Source organism: Lissotriton vulgaris, chromosome 2_1, assembly GCF_964263255.1.
Source record: "Lissotriton vulgaris chromosome 2_1, aLisVul1.2, whole genome shotgun sequence".
Lineage (NCBI taxonomy): Eukaryota > Metazoa > Chordata > Amphibia > Caudata > Salamandridae > Lissotriton > Lissotriton vulgaris.
Genome location: NC_141687.1, coordinates 2,070,824,920 through 2,070,847,590, shown reverse-complemented (window position 1 = coordinate 2,070,847,590; position 22,671 = coordinate 2,070,824,920). Strand labels below are relative to the sequence as shown.

Here is a 22,671-nt window from a genome sequence, read left to right as displayed (position 1 = left end):
GATTCAAGCAAGCCGGGCCGAAGACGGCTGAAATGCCAGAAACCGGTCCCCGGAAGCTTGTTTCCTTCCCAGTATAAGAATTGGCTTGGTAGTTTGGTCTGCCCTGTTCCCATGATGCACTGGGCCAGGGACAGACTAATTTGCATGTAGCCAGGTTCTGAGCTGGGATGGTGCAGTGAGCTAAAAAACGGTGATGGATCAAGCCCTGATCTTTGGACTGGGTAGGAGTGTTCTGCTTAATTCAGATACTCTGTCCATCACCACCCCCTTTTCTGAATCGTTTTGTCCACCATAAGAGTGGAAGGGAATACTCAGATGTGAGTCCCTTGCTCACTGCACCATCAGGATTCAAGCAAGCCGGGCCGAAGACGGCTGAAATGCCAGAAACCGGTCCCCGGAAGCTTGTTTCCTTCCCAGTATAAGAATTGGCTTGGTAGTTTGGTCTGCCCTGTTCCCATGATGCACTGGGCCAGGGACAGACAATTTGCATGTAGCCAGGTTCTGAGCTGGGATGGTGCAGTGAGCTAAAAAACGGTGATGGATCAAGCCCTGATCTTTGGACTGGGTAGGAGTGTTCTACTTAATTCAGATACTCTGTCCATCACCACCCCCTTTTCTGAATCGCACATATCCCCCCCCGACTTAAAATCTCTTAACTGGCTACCTCTTGAAGCCAGAAATCCCCTGAAAATGACATGCATTACTCACAAGGCCTTACATCATAGCTCGCCCAGCTACATTGCTCAGAAATTGACAATCTCAGGAGGCTCAAGAGCCACAAGAAGCGCAGACACTCTCCTTCTGAAACCGCAAAGATTCAACAAGGAAAAAACGTACAAGCGCTCCTTCTCAGGGATGGCCCCCAGGATCTGGAATGCCCTCCCGCCAGAAACTAGACTCATCTCATCCACTGCATACTTAAAAAAAGAAGTCAAATCGATCCTCATGGCTAAATTCACTTGAACTTAAACATTGCAAAGACTACTTGCCTATGTTTCTCCACTTTGTATTTCAGCACTTGATTCGACCACAATGTCCTAATCACACTCTACTACCATGCAGGGTTGGCATCTTTGCACAAACTGCCTTGTTAAGTTTGCCTGTCTTTTGTCCTCCTTTCATATGTATGTAAAGCGCTCTGATATCTGTAAGGTGCTAATTCGCGCTATACAAAACCCTGAAAATAAATAAAATAAATAAATAAAGCGACCCGAAGGAGGGGTGAGTGCACGCTGAGGTGACAAGAAGGACTGGGAGAGAATGGAGGGGGTAATGCCAGCAGCAGAGGAGCCCGATTAAAGCTGATGAAAAAGGGAGGGGGAGAAGAGAGAAGGGAGTGCGATGCGAGCCAGCAGCTGTGCACGCCATCGTGCACTCAAGCTTCAGGCCTGCAAAATCGAAATAGCAGCAGGGAAGGGGGCGGAGATGAGACTCTGAGGGAGAGCGACGTAAACTCATATGGCTGCTTTGCGCCCGTGCACACCTCGTGCACTGTAGCTCTATGCCAGCGGTAGCACTTTGAAGACCCCCTTACTAAATGTCTCGCTAGCGGCGCATGCGCGCTGGCTCAGCGAGACCTAAGAAGAGAAGACCGGGACTGTTAAGGGCAGACTGGGAATAGCTGGAGGTTACAGTGGTCAATAAGAATAGTAAAAAGTTTAGGAATACAGTTAATAGATTTAGTCACAAGGCTGCCCATCTACACATGCTGCATTGCAGCTTCACCTACAGTGAGTGAGTTTCCCATTTTCAGTCCATTTATCAAGCAAGTTAGGATGGAAGGCAAACCCAGCTATTAAAGAGAAGGGTGGATGATGCTACACATTTGTTACTCACCTTAGCATAAGTCACCTTGGCTATCAAGCAAAGTCTAGGGGGCAAGGCCCCGGGGTCTGATGGTATGGCCATCGATTTGATTAAGTGTAAACCTGAGATCTGGGTTCCTTTGCTCGCCAATGTGTTTAATATATTTTTGCGCAAAAGGCTACCAAGTTCATGGTCACTCTGATTGTGCCGATTTTTTGATGGGCGACCCAAACGCTCCCAGGAGCTATAGACCAATTTCTCTAATTCCCAGCACTGTGAAGATCTTAGGCAGGATTGTGTTTTTGCCCCTTAGACTTTGTTCTAAAGAAAAATAACTATCTTAAACCCCTGTCAGTATGGTTTCAGGTCAGGGCTAGGCACGGTGGAGCAGTGCTTAAATTTGCATCTCATCCTAGGCAAGTATAAAATCTCCAGGTGCTGCTGAACTTTGTACTAAGCCATAATGGCCCTATCCACTGCCTTTGATTGTGTCAATCGTACCAAGTTATGGTTCCTCCAGTTGGATATGGGGGTAGAAGTTTCATTTGCCAGTTTTTTTTCCATAGCCTTCATGTTAATTTGGCACCCAGAATCTGTTATATAACTTCGGCTGGTCCTTTTGATCTCTCCAGGGGAGTTTGCTAAAGCTGTACCCTGTCCCATAATCGTTTACTCTTTATAATTAACAATATGTTCCCCTGTCTAACCCAGCCCAGTCTCAAATTCATTAAACGCGGATGACACCGTACTTATGGCCCGCACGCCAAATGCTCTTCGTAAACTGGTAGGTTCCTTTGTATCATTTAAGGGTGAATTGGATCTAGTTAATAATTTTAGCAAGTTTCATATTATGGCTTGTGGCTCGGATGAAACTAACATTTTGAATGTATCCTTTGGCAGAGTTTTTTTCCGACTCCTCATGTACATGGCCTACTCAGATTCCAAATGTTTGTTTGAAAAAGTCTACAATTACAGGAGCCATTCTTAACTTAGCGCAGCCCTGAGGCAGCTCAAACGCCTTTTCTCACAATCTATAAAGTTGAGTGCGTCCCACTTGTTGTATACGGGGCAGGTGTTTGGGGTTATTCTAACATATAATCACTCCAATATGAGGAAACTTGTGTCTGTGGATGAGTAGAGGACTCCTTTCAGTTCCACCAACCAGCTCACACGATGTTCTGCATACAAAGCGGTCATTTAGGTACGTCTCGGATCTAGTGCACCTGGCACCTTTGATGCTCAGGCTATAAATTTGGACTTTGCAGGATGGAGGCCTAAAATAAGAACATAATCAAGGACTGCTTATCCTGGGAGTATGGGTTTGGGGTATCGTGGCTTGCTAATGTAAAGGATTCTTTAACTAAGATATGCCTACGGTATTCTTTGACACAAAGGAGTCTCTTTTTACGAAAGATAAACAGCTGGTTAAGCTAAGTTTTCTGAACTTTAGCCGGACAGAGAGGCTAAGGGATGAAATAGTGAGGTCTTTTATTAAGAATTATATTCAACTCAGGGGGATTAGTGCCACAGTCCTGTATTTAGATCTCCCTTCTACTAGGTGGGAAATGTCCCTCCTAGCCCGTTTAGGGATGAGACAGTGTGACAACTATTAAGTTTCCCTTTTGGGCCTGGTACATTTAGTAGTAGTCTACCGGCGTGTCCGTATGATAATGCGTCCTACCTGTCTTTGCTACATTTTATGAATTTTTGTAAACATCTTAGTCTGTATTCTGACGTATATTGAAAACACTTTTTAAAGCAGTTAGTGTCCAGGCAGTGTAGAATATCGCTACTTTATCTGCAACTTTTAGATAACTCTGAGGTGTTTTAAAGTTTGATGCTTCCTTAAAGCAGCAGTTAAAACACTGAAATCTATCCAAAGATAACCGTGCATTAATATTTTGTTTCTGTATTTTTAATCTAGTTATTTCTGTGGTTTAAGGTCCTACGTTCCTTCTATCCGATATCTGCCTGAATAGGATCATCTTTAAATTCTGTTCATACCTGACCTATCAAGGTTTTTGGTATCAGAATAGTTCGCTTCTGGTGGGAAAAGGCGCATCTCTTGTGTTGATGCTTTTCATTCCTATGCATTTCACACTTTTAAACTGCTTTGTAGGTTGTCATCTTGTACATTATGTATGCACTTTAATATGATTCCTTGAATGCTATTTTATAGATTTATGAAAAATGCACTTTCTACTTGTACTTATTATTCGATTTTAAATAAAACCATCAACTTTTTTAACTGAACTGACAATCTGTTTATTGGGAAGCCTTTGAACATTTACCTGACAATATCAGAGTTCAGAGGTTGACATTTTCTAGCTTTCTTCAATGCCAGACTTGTTAAACAGCTTTATAAACTATAATATGTTTTAGTGCCATCATGAAAAATCATCAAACGCTTTACCATAAATACCAACTTAAAAGCAAAAACATGAAATTGCCTCTGTTGGGATGGGACGGTCCCCTACATGATAAATAGGCATGTACCACCACCCTTGATGCCAGACCACTTGTGTAACCAAAATCCTTACTTTTTACTTTTGCCCTAACATTATGCTAATGTAACTGGTGTGCAGAGGCCTTAGCCTGTTCTTGATAATCTGAGGTCCAGAACGTGTTAAGTGACATGGTGGGGGGGGCGGGGGGGGGGGCACAATGAGTGCCTTCATACTGAGCAGTGGACTGCTGTGGACTGGGCCAGACAGCCTATGTGTTTTGAGGAGTATGACGAACCGCAACAAGGACACGTACCCCATTATGAAGATTTAGCACAGTCTAAATGTCTTCGACAATCAGCCTAAGCTGTAGTGTGGATGTATTGCACAAGTCGATGCCCTGGATGCCACCGACCGTGTTTTGCGATTGACTAGTGAGACCCGACAGCCGTCTGTCTGGTCTGTGAAACCCAGATTCATGGGCCACTATACCGTGTGTGAGTGCATGTATGTGAAGTCAGTATCTAGCCCCTGTGTTGCAGCAGGACTGTGTGCTCCTCGGCAAGTATGGCACAAGATGAATAATGGAGAGAGATTTTCCAAATAGTAGAAGTGTATATGCCTCATTGCTGTGTCTGGGTCTCTGAAGTGATGAATTACAGACAGGACTGCTTTTAGAAATTCAATGAGGACCTGGTTAGCAATAGACTGCGTATTAGTTCTCCCTGAGCACTACAATTTGGAAGATGGTAGGAGCGAGGGAAGGGACTGCAGTTTCTATTCAAGTCTGCAGTTTCTAGGCAGAGTCTGCCATTTTGTCTATTCCGGATTACTGCTTCAGAAAGGCTGATGGACAGTTAGGAGCAAACACCTCACACTCAATTGAGCTGATGCTTTGGGTACTGCTTGGAGCCAGCACCATTGCTAACTGCTTCGAAAGCTATCACCTCACACAATGGCTGTGCCTAAGGAGTGCAAAAACACAGTTGATGGACAGAATGCAGAACAATGTCTTACATTCACCCCAGTACATAGATCTGGGCCTAAATCCATTGTTTTTTTGCACTCCACACCACCCTAGGTCAGACAATGGCTATATGCAAATCAGCCTTGAAAAAGAATAGCAGGTCAGCACCGGAGAAGAGAAAAGGGAGTTAGAGAAGGAGGCGGGTGGAAGAGAGTAGCAGATCAGCACGGGAGAACAGATCAGGAAGTTAAAGTAGGAGGCGGGTGGAAGAGAGTAGCAGATCAGCACAAGAGAAGAGAAGAGAACAGATAGTTACAGAAGGAGGTGGGGAAGAAGAGAGCAGCATATCAGCACAGGAGAAGAGAACGGAGTTAAAGAAGGAGGCGGGTGGAAGAGAGCAGCATATCAGCACAGGAGAAAAGAACAGTTAAAGAAGGAGGCGGTGTGGAAGAGAGAAGCAGATCAGCACAGGTGAAGAGAACAGGGAGTTAGAGAAGGAGGAGGGAGGAAGAGAACAGCAGCTCTGCATGGGAGAAGAGAACAGGGAGTTAGAGAAGCAGGTGGTGGAAGGGAACAGCATATCAGCACAGGAGAAAAGAACAGTTAAAGAAGGAGGCTGGGTGGAAGAGAGCAGCAGATCAGCACAGGTTAAGAGAACATGGATATAAAAAAAGGAGGTTGGGTGGAAGAGAGCAGCAGTTCAGCACAGGAGAAGAGGACATGGAGTTAGAGAAGGAGGAGGGGTGAAAGAGAACAGCAGATCAGCACAGGAGAAGAGAAGCGAACAGGGAGTCAAAGAAGGAGTTGGGTGGATGAGAGCAGCAGATCAGCACAGGAGAAGAGAACAGGGAGCTAGAGAAGAAGGCGGGTGGAAGAGAGCAGCAGATCAGCACAGGAGAAGAGAACAGGGAGCTAGAGAAGAAGGCGGGTGGAAGAGAGCAGCAGATCAGCTTGGGAGAAGAGAAGAGAAAGAGGGAGTTGGAGAAGGAGGTGGGTGGAAGAGAGCAGCATAACAGCACAGTAGAAGAGAACAGGAAGTTAGAGAAGGAGGCAGAGTGGAAGAGAGCAGCAGATCAGCACGGGAGAAGAGAAGAGGACAGGGAGATGGAGAAGGAGGTGGGTGGAAGAGAGCAGCAGCACAGCAGACAAGGAGTTCAAGAAGGAGGCAGGGTGGAAGAGAACAGCAGATCAGCACAGCTGAAGAGACCAGGGAGTTAAAGAAGGGAGGTGGGGTTGAAGAGAGCAGCAGAACAGCACGGAAGAAGAGAACAGGGAGTTCGAGAAAGAGGCAAGTGGAAGAGAACAGCAGATTAGCGCAGGAGAAGAGAACATGGATATAAAGAAGGAGGTGGGGTGGAAGCAAGCAGCAGTTCATCACAGGAGAAGAGAACGGGGAGGTTAAGGAAGTAAGCGGGTGGAAGAGAACAACATGTTAGCACAGGAGAAGAGAACAGGGAGTTAAAGAAGGAGTTGGGGTGGACGAGAGCAGCAGATCAGCACAGGAGAAGATAACAGGGATTTAGAGAAGGGGGCCGGTGGAAGAGAGCAGCAGATCAGCACAGGAGAAGAGAACAGGGAGTTAAAGAAGGAGGCGGGTGGAAGAGAACAGTAGTTCAGCACAGGAGAAGAGACCAGTGAGTTAAAGGAGGCGGTGGAAGAGAACAGTAGTTCAGCACAGGAGAAGAGACCAGTGAGTTAAAGAATAAGGTGAGGTGGATGAGAGCAGCAGATCAGCACAGGAGAAGCGACTAGTGAGTTAAAGAAGGAGGCGGGTGGAAGAGAGCAGCACGGGAGAAGAGAAGAGAGCAGGGAGTTAGAGAAGGAGGCAGAGTGGAAGAGAGCAGCAGATCAGCACGGGAGAAGAGAAGAGGACAGGGAGATAGAGAAGGAGGTGGGTGGAATAGAGGAGCAGCACAGCAGAAGAGAACCGGGAGTGAGAGAAGGAGGCGAGGTGGAAGAGAGCAGCTGATCAGCTGAAGAGACCAGGGAGTTAAAGAAGGAGGCGGGGTTGAAGAGAGCAGCAGATCAGCTGAAGAGACCAGGGAGTTAAAGAAGGAGGCGGGGTTGAAGAGAGCAGCAGAACAGCACAGGAGAAGAAACCAGTGAGTTAAAGAAGGAGGCAGGTTTGAAGAGAGCAGCAGATCAGCACAGGTGGGTGGAAGAGGGAGGGAGGGAGGGCGGTCGAGGGAGTGAGGGCGGTAGAGTGGTAGAGTGAGGGCGGTAGAGTGGTAGAGTGAGGGCGGTAGAGTGAGGGCGGTAGAGTGGTAGAGTGAGGGCGGTAGAGTGGTAGAGTGAGGGCGGTAGAGTGAGGGCGGTAGGGTGAGGGCGGTAGGGTGAGGGCGGTAGGGTGAGGGCGGTAGGGTGAGGGCGTGTGAGAGGGCGTGTGAGAGGGCGTGTGAGAGGGCGTGTGAGAGGGCGTGTGAGAGAGTGAGGGTGTGTGAGGGTGTCAGGTTGAGAGGGTGAGGGTTTAAGAGGGTGAGGGTTTAAGAGGGTGAGGGTTTAAGAGGGTGAGGGTTTAAGAGGGTGAGGGTTTAAGAGGGTGTGAGGTTAAGAGGGTGAGGGGTTAAGAGGGTGAGGGGTTAAGAGGGTGAGGGGTTAAGAGGGTGAGGGGTTAAGAGGGTGAGGGGTTAAGAGGGTGAGGGGTTAAGAGGGTGAGGGGTTAAGAGGGTGAGGGGTTAAGAGGGTGAGGGGTTAAGAGGGTGAGGGGTTAAGAGGGTGAGGGGTTAAGAGGGTGAGGGGTTAAGAGGGTGAGGGGTTAAGAGGGTGAGGGGTTAAGAGGGTGAGGGGTTAAGAGGGTGAGGGGTTAAGAGGGTGAGGGGTTAAGAGGGTGAGGGGTTAAGAGGGTGAGGGGTTAAGAGAGTGAGGGGTTAAGAGAGTGAGGGGTTAAGAGAGTGAGGGGTTAAGAGGGTGAGGGGTTAAAAGGGTGAGGGTTTGAGAGGGTGAGGGTTTGAGAGGGTGAGGGTTTGAGAGGGTGAGGGTTTGAGAGGGTGAGGGTTTGAGAGGGTGAGGGTTTGAGAGGGTGAGGGGGTGTGAGGCTATGAGGGCAGGTGAGGGGATGTGAGGGTGAGGATGAGGGTGTTTGAGGATGAGGGTGTGTGAGGGTGAGGGTGAGTGAGGGTGAGAGAGGGTAAGGGTGAGGGGGTGTGAGGGTGAGGGGGTGTGTGAGGGTGAGGGGGTGTGTGAGGTTTCTGAGGGTGTATGAGGGTGGGGTGTGTGAGGTTGTGAGGGTGAGGGAGGGTGTGTGTGAGAGGGTGAGGGAGGGTGTGTGTGAGACGGTGGGAGGGTGTGTGAGGGTGCTGAAGGGACGTGAAATAGCGTGTCCCATCTGTAATGTACTGGACGGTGAAATAACGTGTTTTGCGAGTGCTGAAGGGGAAGAGGTTGGTGAAATAGCGGAATGATGTATTCTGAAGGAGTCGAGTACGGTGAAATAATGCGTCCGATGTGCACAGAGTAGACGAGTACGGTGAAAAATTGAGCCACTGCGGGGTCTTTTCTGGTAAAATACTTGATGAGAACCCAGGCCAGTATAATGCTGTCTTCTGCGACAAAGTCTGTGCAGTCATGGCGTATTCGGCAGTAGTGAGCGCGAAAGCACTTAACGGCTCAAAACTCTAAAAGAAAAAAAAAGCCCTCGGCATTGCTGTGGCGGGGGAAGGGGGGAGGCGGGGGAGCTGCAGCCTTTGAAGACTGATGCCTAAGGCTAGGCACAGACAAATGGTGGTGCGCAATATGCACGCGGCTGGGGGGGACGGGGGAGCGGTAGCCTTTGAAGTCTGATGCCTTGAGGCTCAGACAAAGGGTGTGTGTGACGTGGCTGGCGTGCAAATGGCAAGTGCGTGGATGCGAGGCGGCTTGGGGAGCAAATGGCAAGCGCGTGCACGGGCACGTGCACTGTGTGTAATCCGCTTGCCAAAGCCACTTGATCAGCTTTCCTGATCCACCTCTATATGTCTCGAGCTGCAATGCGCTTGCGCATTGGCAGGTCGAGACCTAAAAAGGGCAAAAACGGTAGAGAGCAACATGCAGTTGAGCTAAAAAAAAGACTCAAGAAAGAGTAAATAGACAATTTACAAAGCATTAAAAAAAAAGATAGAGTAATCACCAATGCGTAATTTCTTTCCATGCTTGTTGATGCAGCACCCATTAAACACAAAGGTAATGGCCACATACGTGAAGATTCATGAAGAAGAACTTAGGCCGCTGAACGCTGATATTGAAGGAGCAATTTACACAATTCCAGAATAACTGGGGGAAATATCACAATACTGTTACTTGGAGCAGCTCAGCTCTTTTCTTACAGAGAGGGCATTCGAATCGTGTAACTGCATATTTCAGCAGTTAGGAGGCTGCAACAATTATGCAAAACGGTGAAGAGGGTCATTAACTCCAACTGCAATAACGAGCAAAAGCTGCTTCAGGTAAATCAACAAGACTGCAGTTGGTGCATAAATGAGTATGTATTCCCACGTCCTTCGAGAACTAACCTGCAAGGTCACAGAGTTCGGTGTCACTGGCGCTCGTCAAAGCTTCTTCCAGCTCCGGATCAAGGGCAATCTTCTCTTCTGTGTGCAGTTCAACCGTTTTCTTCTTAGGGATGAAGCTTTTACCTAGAAAAGATCCAAACTGTGATCAATGAAATTCAACAATGATGACATTTTCCAGACCGAGGCCACTAGAATTTTGGGCAAATATGACTTCCTACCCGGTGTGTCTGTTTTGCAAGCGCCACAACTCAAACAGGTGTTGGTGGCGATGGGTAGCGCTTAATTTGAGCCAGTCATTGCTGCTGGAGACGCGCAATTATTTTTCCTCACGAGAGGTAGAGAGGAAAAAACACAAAGTATAAAGATTGTGGAAGAGAAAGACGAAAAACAAATACAGCAAAGAGAAAGCAGGAACCTGCAAGAGTGGGACAAAGAGGCAGGTAGCGTCTGGTAGTGGAATAAAGAGACATGATTTGGGACTACACAGCCTTGGTAACAGGTGCCCACATTTAATTGTACTGGCAGCGGGCTTCTGAGCAGAGCCCGGGGCAATGACATTCATTCTTTTACAAATTAAACACTGGCAAAGAGCTTGTTAAGGTTCACTTTAACAAAGTCAGATCTGTGTGTGAATTTAAACACGTCCTAATAATTGAGTAGAACGGGGAATGTATTCAAAATGGAGGACACCCATTCTGATGTGCATGCTCTGGCTCAGGTCGGACAGAGAAGTTAATAATCGACTCACTTGGAGCTTCCATCTCTATTTTGGGTTCCCAAACTTCTCTACATGATCCACCCCCAACCATTCTCACTAATAGGAAATGAGCAGAAGAAAGGAGCAACAGCTAATTTTATATTAAAAAAAAGGCAATATATAAACTAAGCATGTGTGCCACCAAATACGGCATCTAGTTCACTGGCTTTCGATTTTGCACATTCAGTCAGAGGTTTGTACCAAATTCACTGCAACCAAATGTACGTCAAATGATCAGATGCGTTAGGCCGCAAGGCAAGAAAAATAAAAGCTAGAGCAGCAAAGAAAATAATAAAAGAAAACAAAACATTGCACTTTCCTGCACAAACATTAAATCACTAACAAAATATGTTGGAGCTACTGTGCAAAGCAGTCTGCACACATTTGCATACACTGTGGAATATGTAAAAATGCTCACAACGTATTTTAATCACAGAAAATCATGTTCAAAGCGAAAGGCGTTCAGAAGCAACCCCTCAGGGCAATCATTAAACAAGACTCCATTCATACTGGTTCTTCCGAACAACCCAGCCAAAACAGCTCGTTTTGTTGGGGTCCTAGACCCAGATGCAGTATGTTCTTCAGACTCCATCTGCACCTCAATGTGACCAGGCCATTGTGCACGGAACTTGTTGCGGACAAAGGTTTGCATTGTTGGTCACTTGCCTACTTGTGGGGCAGTGCCATTCATAGAAAATAACGTCCACGAGCGTGGTGCCCAATCCACTGCCTGATTACCGGGCAGTAAACTAGTATTCTGGGCAACTCCATCACCACTTGTATGCGGAAAGTATTTGAATTAGGAGAACAGATGCAACAGTGTTTTGGTGCCAACCCTCTCCTAGTAACTGTATCCTAACAGAATGACTGAAGAGTTCACAAAACACGGTCAATTTCCAGAAAGTTCACCTTTGCTCGAAATTCTAAAATAATCCTTTCAAATGCATTGCAAGAACATATAGAATTCTGTGTCAGGACCCAGAGGCGAGAATTATTGCTCAGCAGCCATGTCAGATTTAACATTAACACCAGAACAAACTTGATTTCCCATAAACCCTTGTGAAACAAGTCACAACAGTTTACAGTCCACATCCAATCAAGTATCAGCATGGGGTACAATCCTCCTAGTCCCCGGTCAGTAGACATCTTTCTTTGCTGCTCACAGCCTTGCAAGTTGAGTATAGGACTTATGCCCTTTTCTACCCTCTTTGGTTTAATAGTGTGATAGATCGCGTTGTACATAGCTTTCGATTTTCTTCACAGCGAGGTGCAAACACCTCTTTCTTCTCTGCGGCTGCGGGAACGCTTCAAAGCGCCTTTCGCGGCCACTACTGTGTGCGAGTTTTCAGCCCTCTTCGGAGCATTGGGGGCCTTCAACCGCGTTACGGTGCACGCTCAATACGCATCTCTAGCGTAGACACCATCTGCTTCTGACGCACGCAGTGGGACAGAGGGTCAGTGCGCGTAGGGAACAACAGCCCGCTGAGCACCTCCGCCCGCGGAGTGTGAATCAATTTCGGCCCTGCCAGCCTGGAGCCATAACCCCCCCATCGGGGTAAGAGTCTGGCAGGAGCAAAGGCTCCACGTACCGGGCAGACCACCCAGGCTGCTTTCTGAGACCCCAATAAGTATTGTAAGGGTGATTTGGTCTGCCGCCTACCTCCCTGCTGGGGAGGGCTTGGGGAATCCTATTGTGAGCCCATTTATTCGTTGCGGGAGGCTGAAGACCCAGCTGGACAGTCTACTCCCCAGGGAGATTAACAGTGCCCTTCCCCCTACTTTGAGGCCCTACTGGTTTCCGGCAGACTTGGTAAACAACAGTGGGTACTCTCCATTGGCTGATCTCCCTCTTACCTGGTGGGTGGTCACCATTTACTATTCCTAGTACAGCTGCACAGCCCTTTCCTTCCTCTACGAGTTGTACCCCATGGAGGAGTATGGCGAGTATTACGAGGAGATGGAGGCTGTAGAGTACGTCCTGGACAATGATGAGTTCACCATTCTCCTGAGGCGGAAAGCCGGGAGTACATTCAGCTCGTGAAATTTTAAAACAGTGTGTGTTGTTTTTAACTTACTTTATCTCTTCTCTGAACCTCACTCGGGGCCATACTACGCTCCCATCTTACACCGTGCAGCGGATTTAGCGCTGACACGGGAATATCAGAAAATGCCAAACACCCCGCCGCCATCACCGGTGAGCACGCTGGCCACGCCCCTCTTCGAGGCCACGCCCCTCCTAGCCGTCCTCCTGCACACATAAAAATGTGCATCTTCAGGAAGCGTAGCGGAAGAGCGCAGCGGGTGCGCCGTTTGCGCGCCCAAGGCAAGCCTGTCTTCGCCCGTCCGCGACGGGTCGGGACCAGGGGCCATGTCCCCTGATACTTCATCCCCTGATTCTTCTATCACCTATTCTAGAGATGCCCTTCTTAGCCTCAGACCAGCACACTGTTCACACAGTCTGCCCCTGAATTGTCATCTGGCCCCCATCACCTGCTCCATTTGCAACCTGTCCCTTTCCTCCCTCCCCTCTCTAACAAACATTGCGACCTGCAACTTCCCTTCCACTCAACCTCGGTCTACTCATATTAAGCCCCCACAAGCTTTTTCGTTCCTTAGTCTAAATTGTAGATCTCTAGTGAAACACAAGAGAGACATCTTTGATCTTCTTATCTCTATCCAACCAACGGCTTTATTTCTCACCGAAACATGGCTTAAAGATCACTCTGGCCCTGATATTGCATCCGCCCTCCCAGACAACTACACATACATAAGAAAAAATAGAGTGGGTAAAGAGGGTGGCGGCATCGCCATAATTTTCAAGAGATTATATTCTTGTAAATGGGATGACTGACATACCGAACAGTGAGGCAGGATATTTTAAACTTCTGCTATCCCCTAATTTTACCTTCTCTGGGATGCTCATTTATCGCTCGCCTGGCTCTGCCAGCTCGTGGCCAATTGCCCTTCCCGAGCTCATTGCCCCTCTACTGCAGGACTCCACGAATTTTACTATCATCGGTGGCCTAAACCTGCACCTTAATGACTCATCTTGCTCAATTACATCCAATCTTCTTCAGGACCTAGCAGCTCTTAACATCTTACACAACTCTGGCACAAAGCTGGGAATCTTCTTGACCCCATCCTCTCCAATCTTGAATCTATTGTGTGCAGCCCATCTCTACCCATCTTATGGTCAGACCACTACTTGGTGACCTTTTCTGTCACTACTAACTGTTCGCCCAACCTTCCCCTGACCCTTACTGAATCTTGACCTTTCAGAAAATGGACTAATCTGGACACTACAAAATTCAACGCTTATCTTGAGAATACCATACCTTGTACCGAAGTTAACATCACTGAAGCAGACTCCCTAGTTAACACCTGGCTAACCGAAGCTGTTAATATATGTCTACCCCTGCAAAAGAAAAAGCACAACCAGCATCACCCCCCTGCGCCCTGGTTCACCGATGCATTGAAAAAAGAAAAAACACTATGTAAAAATATTGAGCGCAAGTGGCGCACACATTACGACACAAGCTCTAAACAACGATACAAGACTGCCTTAAAATAATTATCATACACTTTGCAGAAATGCAAAAAAAGACTACGTCAATATCACAATAAGAGGCACATAATTGCCCCAAGGCTCTTTTTAAGGCTGTACAAGAATTATCAGGAGCAGCAGGCCAACCCAAAGTGCCCTGCCTAGATGCCCCACAATGCAATTCCCTAGCTGAATTTTTTGTTTCCAAAATTGACTCCATTTATGTTGATTTTGACAAACCGTTTTCCCCTTCCCCTTCTCAAAAACTACCCAATCCAGCCACCCTATGTATCCCAGAGGCTTCTGTGGACAAACTCACTACTACTCTGCAACTGAGTAGCTCCACCAACAGGTCGGTTTCTATGACCTTTTTAGGTTTTGCCTGGCGAAAGCTGCGCTTTCTGCGCAGCTTTTTCGCGCAGGCGAAAACCTGATGAGAACTGTAGTGGGCTTTGGTTCGGCCCTCGTCATTCATTGGCTGGCTCCGTAAATGGAGCCTTGCCATTGGACGAGGGACCTGTCCGTCAATGCCGGACCAGACACGGGGGCGTTCCCGACATTCTTTGGCCTTTGCCGACGTCATGCGACGCCGGGAACGCCCCCAAGTCTGGTCCGGCATTGCCGGCACTTCTGCGTCTCTCCTGCCCCGTGACTGGCCGGCCGGCCAATCCTAGCGCGGCCGGCCGGAAGTGCCCGCCCCCCGCAGCCCGGGGGAAGAAGGAAGACGGCAAGCAGTATGGCGGCGCCCGCGGGGCTCCCGTGGCCTGGAGGGAACCCCGGGAGATGCGGAGGACGTTGCCGGTCTCCCATGCCGAAGAGGGAGACCGGAGAAGTGCCGCCGTCGCAAGGTGCAGGTGAGTCGATTTGTGCTCCCGTCCCCGTTCCCGCCCCCCTCCCGCTGGTGACCGTGCTTTCCTGTTGTCTCAGCCAGGCCCGCTCCCCGCAGACTCCCCTCCCCCTGGTCTCCGTTGTTCCCACCCCCTCTCCTGCTCGCAGCGTCTCCCGTCCCCGTTCCCGCCCCCCTCCCGCTGGTGACCGTGCTTTCCTGTTGTCACCCACGGATGGCCGAAGAGCCCTGGTGAGACACTTGCCCTGGACATGGGACACTCTGTATCTCTGATTCGAACATGGTAGACACACCAACAGGAGAAGAGCCAGAGCCCAGCATAGCTTCAATGACACACACACACAGGCGAGACAGCCTGGGACCCCCTGCAGCACAGACCATGGGAGACACACTGACCAGAGGACAGCCACCGATCCCTGCATAAAGTCACTACAGCCACTCCCCGAGTGAGGTGCAGCCAGTGAGTGGCTGTGCCAGGCCCCAGCCCCGCCAGCCTACCTGAACTTCGGGCACAGTGAAGACTTCGGCGTCCGTGGCGCAGGCCACCAGGGTGCGGGCGTCGACGTCCATGGTGCGGGCGGGCATCCCTCCTGCCCTCTGCAGGGGTCGAGGTGAAAGTAACCGCTGGAGGAGACCTGTCCAGACACAGCCACTCCGGTGCGGGGGTTGGAGCGTGCGGTAACCTCGGACGCAGGCCGCTCACTCCCAGGCCTGGCCGGCGGCACAGCCCTGCCCTACGCCAAGGTCTGTGAGAGGTATCTTCAGACGGGTGTCTGGAGAGGGGTGCGGTAATTACAGACCTCAGCCTTGAGGCCGGTGTGCGATAACTTCAGATGCAGCCGTATGCACACAACCCTGGCAGGGTGCACACTTCACAGCGCCCCTGGAGGATGGAGACCGGTGTGCATGAACTTCAGATGCAGCCGAATGCACACAGCCCTAGCATGGTGCACAGCGCCCCTTGGAGGATGGAGATCGGTGTGCGGTAACTTCAGACCGGTGTGCGGAGGACAGTGTGCGGTGATGTCAACACCGGCCAGATGCACAGTCCCCTTCCCTTGCACGGTGCGGCAACTTCAGACCGGTGCGTGGTGGTCGGTGTGCGGTAACATCAGTTGCAGCTGCATACACACAGCACAGCTCTGGCAGGGAGCACAGCCACTCTCTGGAGTATGCAGATCGCTGTGCGGTAACTTCAGATCTGTGTGATGCGGTCGGTATGCGGTAACGTCACTCGCAGTCTGTGCACGCACCTCCTTGGCCGGCTGCACAGTCCCCCTTCCGCGAGTTGACGTCGGTGTGCGGTAACTTCAGGCGCAGCACGTTCACACATAGCCCCCCTGCGGTGCGTGGAAGTCGGTGAGCGGTAACATCAGACCGGTGCGGTGTGCGGAGAGGTGAGCTGTAACTTCAGACCGCTGCGTGGAGGTCGGTGTGCGGTATCATACGGTGCGGGGAGGTCGGTGTGCTTAGGTAGCAGGCCCGGTTCTAGCAGGGGGGCCGGGTGGGCCAGGCCCACCCAACCATGACCTTTGGCCCACCCAATCATGGAAGAAGAGGCCATGGAGAAGGCACCTGGTAAGTGCTTCATCAATCTCGATGTCAGAATGTCGAAATGTTGTTTCATGGTCTTTAAAACTGAAATTGGGTTGGGGTTAGAGGTGTGCGAGGAAACAAATGAACAGGGAGAGCCGAGATCAGGCTCTGGATTGGCTCTCAGAGCCATGCACAATCCGAGCCCTGAAAATGTTTTCTTTGTAAAATATATAACAAACATCACGTAAAATCTGATACACTTTTTAAAAATGTTATGAGACTGTATTTCTTTGACTTAAGTATGTCACAATATAGCGCTGCACTAAGACACATTTTTTAAAAGTGATGTTTTTTAAACATGAGCTTAGAGTCAGTCATTCCTGCCCCATCCTCACACTGGTGACAGTGCTATTAGTGAACTAACAGGCAAGACAGTTCTCACGTGGACCCTGTATGTGGCCTTGATTATTATATACCAACATTAGTCTATTAAATGAAACGCAATAGCTTTTGTATAGTTAGTTTTCTAATTCATGAATTTGAATGAGCTTTTATGTGCAAATGTGAAAAAAATTGAGTTTTGGTGAAATAAAATTTTTGCCCAAGCTCACACAATTTAAGTGGAGGTGCTGCAATTTATCCAGGTTTTATGTTTTCACTTTGTACAAATCAGCCGCTTAATGGCTATTTGTCTCTCCTTCATATGTTATTGATTTGTTTTTACCACCCAGTTTTTCTGAGATTTTTATATAGTGTGAGATATTGAAGCGTTCACATGAACACCATTTATATTATACAAGGTCACATTCATTTATTTTAGGCATTTGAGATTTGCACAGGATTTTGAGCCAACACCATGACTCAAACCTAGCTTGTTCAGTTCCAAAGTTGGAAGCTCTTGCTGTAACGCCACCCCCTGATGAGATTGAGGGTAGCATGCAAAAGGTACATAATAGCTCAGTTCATTATGGGCTCGAATTTCCAACAGGAAGCAGGCTTCAGGATCAAGCCTGGATGAAGCTTTCAGTGCCTGTCTTCCTAGTGCGAAATGTCAAGGCGCAGGTGTGGTAACAGCTACCTCCTTAACCTGAAACTGCTATTACAATCTTCATGGAATCTTGGTGCTGGTGCAAAAGCCTAGCCTGCTGGAAATTATACAAGTTGAGCTGTTGGGCATAGACCTCAGCTGCTACTCTAAAATAACACTCTAGATGCTCTTTATGCCGGTTTGGAAGAAGATATGATGTAAAACTTGGGATTACAATTGACAAAAATTGGACGTACATTGGCCCACCCAAACAAACCATTGGCCCATCCAGATCAAAATTCCTGGAACCGGGCCTGTTAGGTAGAGCTGCGTGCGGTAACTTCAGACGCACCTCACACGCAGCCCCGGCGAGCTGCAGTGCCCCCTCCGCCCGCCCTGCAGCCTCACACGGTCCTCTCCCGCCTCACACGGCCGATGACGACAGCGCGGGCCCGGCGGACGCGAATCCATTCTCCCCGCGCCCTCTTATCTCCGGGCGCTGCGGCGGAACATGATTATGAGCTAAATTTGAACTGGGAGCGGATCGATGCACCCCCGTGTGCGCCGCCGGGCCTGACGCACGCATGTGTGGGGGGGCGCTGTGTGTGTGTGTGGGGGGGCTCTCTGTGGGTGTTTGTGTGTGGCATTTGCGAGAGATTAAGCTATTGGCATTGTAAATGACAATGCCATTTATTTATGTTAAAAAAAACATAAATAAAAATAATGTCAAGAGCAATGCCAATAGCTCTAACTTTAACAAAGGCAAAACCATTGCATTGTAAATGCTTGTTCTGAATGCAAACACTTCGAGGAAATCCATACTCCACCTGCCCAGCAAATTAGTACTTGGAACCCTCTCAACAGCTCCTCACTCACCAACTTCATCAACAATATTAAATCTGGTTCTCCACTGGATCCACTTCCCCCTCAAATATTAAAAACTCTGGACACCCCTGCTCTTAATATTATTCTGGACTTACTTAATTCCTCCCTCAGAGAAGCTAAGGTCCCCTCCGCGTGGAAACATGCTATGATCAAGCCACTATTAAAAAAGGCTAATGCTGACACCAACAACATATCCAAATCCCGTCCCATTTCTCTCCTCCCCGTTTTCTTAAAAATATTAGAAAAACATATTATCACACAACTCACTCAGCATGTTGAATCCAATAAGATCCTCCATCCATCTCAGTCTGGTTTTAGATCCGGCTTCTCAACAGAATCCACCCTGTTGGGGGTCTCAGAAACCATTCGTTGTCGGGTGGATGAGGGGGAGACCGTAGCACTCATTCTACTCGACCTGAGTGCCGCTTTTGATACGGTCTCCCACCCCATCCTCATCAATACCCTTAGATCATCTGGCATCATCGGTTCAGCCCTCAACTGGCTCATTTGCTTTCTTTCAGACCGCACTTTTCAAGTTTTTTCCCCTTCCTCTGCCTATCAAACCTATAAATCAGCGCATGGTGTTCCCCAGGGTTCCATCCTAAGCCCCCTACTTTTAATCTGTACGTCAGCTCTCTGGCCTACATTGCAGAACAGGCAGGATTAACCATCTACTCATACGCTGATGATACACAAATCATTTACTCTCTCAACCGGTTCCCATTCCACCCCTTCTCTCTGTACAGGTCTTAATAACATCGCCAAGTGGATGCACAAAAACAAACTTAAGCTGAATGGGGGGAAAACAGATCTTCTCCTATTTGGCAAGAACACTACCCTGTGGGGCCCCCAACATTGGCCCGCACAAATGGGTAAGCTCCCCGTACCATCTAAAACAGCTCGTAATCTGGGCATCACTTTCGATGATCAACTTTCCATGAAACATCATGTGGTAAAAATCTCCTCCACCTGCATTACCATCATCAAGTGGCTTCGTAAGATCGAGATGCTCCCTCAGAAGACCCAGAAAACCGTAGTCCAGGCCCTAATCACCTCTAGACTGGACTACGGCACCATTCTTCTCCTGGGGCGTACAAAGAGGTAACCCGTAAATTACAGACAGTCCAAAACATGGCGGCTCGGCTGCTCTGTAAATTACCCAACACATCTCCCACTTCCAACGCACTTCGTAAACTGCATTGGTTACGTATTGAAAACCGCACGAAATTTAAGGCCCTCTACTATATGCACAGGATAAACAGATGCCAGGCCCCTCTATACCTCAGTACCTTAGTGCATCGATACAGCCCTGCCCGTACCCTTCGATCCTCTAACCAGCATAGGTTCCAAGTTCCTAGAGTCAAGAGAGCCAGGATGGGAGGTCGCTCCTTCTCCGTCCTGGCCCCATCCCTCTGGAACTCTTCCTTTATCTCTCTGCACAGAACCCTGTTATCTCAAATTTCGTAAAAAAGTCAAGACCTGGTTATTCAACCAATAATGTCACTCTAGCCATCAATCTGTCTTCCCCTCATTTTTTGGTCTCTAGCGCCGGGAAACCTCCGGGTAGCTGCGCGCTTTATAAGCTTAAATATAATAATAATAATAAAAATAATGAGTTCTGTGACACGCTGAAAGCCTCTACTGTTAAAAGAAGTGTCGGATGCAGTGGCTCCTCTAGAGAAGAGACTAATGGAATTGGCGCAAAGGTGCCTGCAACCCCTTGCACCGAGGGAAGACCGCCCCAGGCCGTCTGCCCCAGACCCTCTAGAGATGACCCCCTCGCCTGCCACTGACATAACTCGCAAGCGTCCCCACGATGCAGGGATGGATTTGGATGCTTTCGCCAGATTGAAGAAGGCCTTTCTGGACGTGAACGCCCCTGCAGAATTTCCCAACCGTGTTGAGCCGTCGCGACCCAATGGGTTAAATCCCAGGCCGCTCACTCCCCCACCTCAGGATGAGTCCCCTACAACTTCGGAGGGCGATTCGGACCATGACCAGTGTTTCAGGCCTTCCAACCCCCCTCCTGACCCGTCATCTCCTATTGATCCCCAGTTGGATCTTTAGATCCCCAGTTGGACCTTTTAGAACAAGAAGATCTTATGCAACCCCGCTCCTCGGAGTGTACTCCCTGTGACAAAGTGGCCAAGTATTTGCCCAGTAGGATGAAGAAACCACTGGACCAAGAGGTGCGGAACTGCCTTTGGACAGAAAGCCCCCACCCGACGTTGGATGGGAAGCTTGACTTCACATCAGATACCAATGCACAGATGGGCATGTTCCTAGCCAAATATATAAAGAACACGAAAAAAAGCACAGACTGCTCCTGGTGGTCATGTCAGGATAAACTCCTAGATGTCACCAGGCCGCAAGTAAAAATCTTTGATATGGCGGAGGACGCTAAGACCTCCAGACCCCTCATTCCCCTTGATGTGCTCTCCAGCAGGCTATTGTATTCCTGGGTAATGCTAACCGCGCCATTTCGACTGAGAGGCGCAGGTTCCCACGCATCAAGATAGATCCCAAGCTGGGAAAGCTAGCCACCTCAGAAGCTGGTCAGGTAGCACAGGGAGGTCTCTGTGGGGACCCGTTCATTGAGGAACTTAGTACATTTGCTTCTACCTTTAACTCGGTGGACACAGCCAGGTCAACAGTTATGCGCATTTTCAATGCGCATGTTTTCTCCGGGACCGGCCATGGTAGGGAGTGCTTGGCTGGCCGTTCCCAGTACTCATCCAGAAGAGGAAAAGCCTTTGCAGCCTGGAAAGTGGCAAGATGCCTCCCGTTTCAGGGCATTTTACCCCACCAAAGGATGTTACCGCCCCAGAGGCCAGCGTAATTGGCCCCACGGCAGGGGACCGCCTCCAATTCTCACGGTGAGTCTTTCTTTTACTTCTTGCATCCAATTGGGAGGGGTCCTCTGGCACTTTTCGCAGACAACTGGCGAGCGCTCACGTCGGACACCTGGGTGCTCCAAACCATTCAGGGGTTCCACAGAGTTTTATGGCTCCCCCTGCCAACTGAACCCCCGTCCTCACCAACCAAACCCATCCCATCCCATCCCATCCCATCCCATCCCATCCCATCCCATCCCTTTCTTCGGGCAGGAGGCATCCTTGATCCAGTAGGAGATTCAGGAGCTTCTGGAAAAAGGGGCAGTGTGTCCTACTCAACCCCACCCAGCAGGGTTTCTGAGCAATCTGTTCCTGGGCTAGAAACAGGATGGTGGTCAGAGACCAGAGCTCAACGAGTGGTTGGTTTACCGCCACTACAAGATAGAGGGTATCCACCTCCTTCGCGACCCTCTCCATCCTGACGATTGTACCTAAAAGATGCGCATCTCACCATACCAATGTTTCACCCACATCACAGTTTCCTCCAATTCCAAAGGCAGGGCCAAACTTTTGAGTTCACCTCTCTACCCTATGGCCGGTCGTCAGCTCCTTGTGCTTCACCAAAGTTCTGAAACTGGTGATAGAACGCCTCAAAGCTTGAGTGATACGGATGATAGTGTACCTAGAAAACATACTTTTGATGCACCAGTGCCCAAGAGCACTATCGCACCACCTTCAGCTGGTGGTCCATCTCTTGGAGTTCCTGGGTTTGGTAATCAACCAGGTGAAGTCTTAGGGTTTCTGATCGATTCGTGAGCAACCATGTTGAGCCTTCCATCGAGGAACATAGCCAAGATTTTATTTATTTTTAGAGTTTTCTATAGCGTGAACTTGAACCGATTAGGTTATCAGAGCGCTTTACATAGCACCAGTTCCGTTACATGTTATCACAGCACTTTACATAGAATCAGTTACGTTACACATTTCAGGAACACGTTTCTTTTTGTTCTAGTGAATAGGGTTATCTCTACACCCGGGGGAAGGGATACACCTGGCTATATTCCAACAGTCACACAGGCGTCTAGTCGTTACAGCTATAACTCTAAACACAAAGATCCGACGAGAGGTGTGGAAAAAGTTGGCGAAGGAGAGGACCTCTCTCCGTCAGATTGCAAGAGTGGTGGGCCTGCTGTCCTCTTCAATCCAGGCCATCTTTCCTGGTCAACTTCACTTCTGAGCTCTACCACGGCCGAAGGCATCGCACCTTCGGTGCGGCCTCACGTACTCGCTATGTGTCCCCCTCTCGGACGAGGCCAGGGAGGGGCTCCAGTGGTGGCTCTCTCACATGGAGGAATGGAAGCACCATTTTGGGTCTCTCCTGGATTTGGTGATCAAATCAGGCACCAGTGGCTTGGGCTGGGGGGCTCGTGGAGGTCAATTCGCTCAGGCGGTTTTTGGTCCACCACCAATCAGTCCCTACACATCAACTGCCTTGAATTGATGGCAGGATCCTTTGCGGCATCCAGTCCTGCGTGCT

The 22,671-nt window shown here is 49.1% G+C and overlaps 1 protein-coding gene across 1 annotated transcript in view; it reads right to left on the bottom strand.

The window, feature by feature from the left end:
* Nucleotides 1-22,671, bottom strand: part of LOC147733740 (tropomodulin-3-like) — a 360,326-nt gene that overhangs the window by 110,931 nt on the left and 226,724 nt on the right. The window contains exon 4 of the mRNA XM_086958299.1: nucleotides 9,705-9,827. Within this exon, the coding sequence (XP_086814425.1) occupies nucleotides 9,705-9,827 (123 nt within the window). The remainder of the gene's footprint in view (nucleotides 1-9,704; nucleotides 9,828-22,671) is intronic.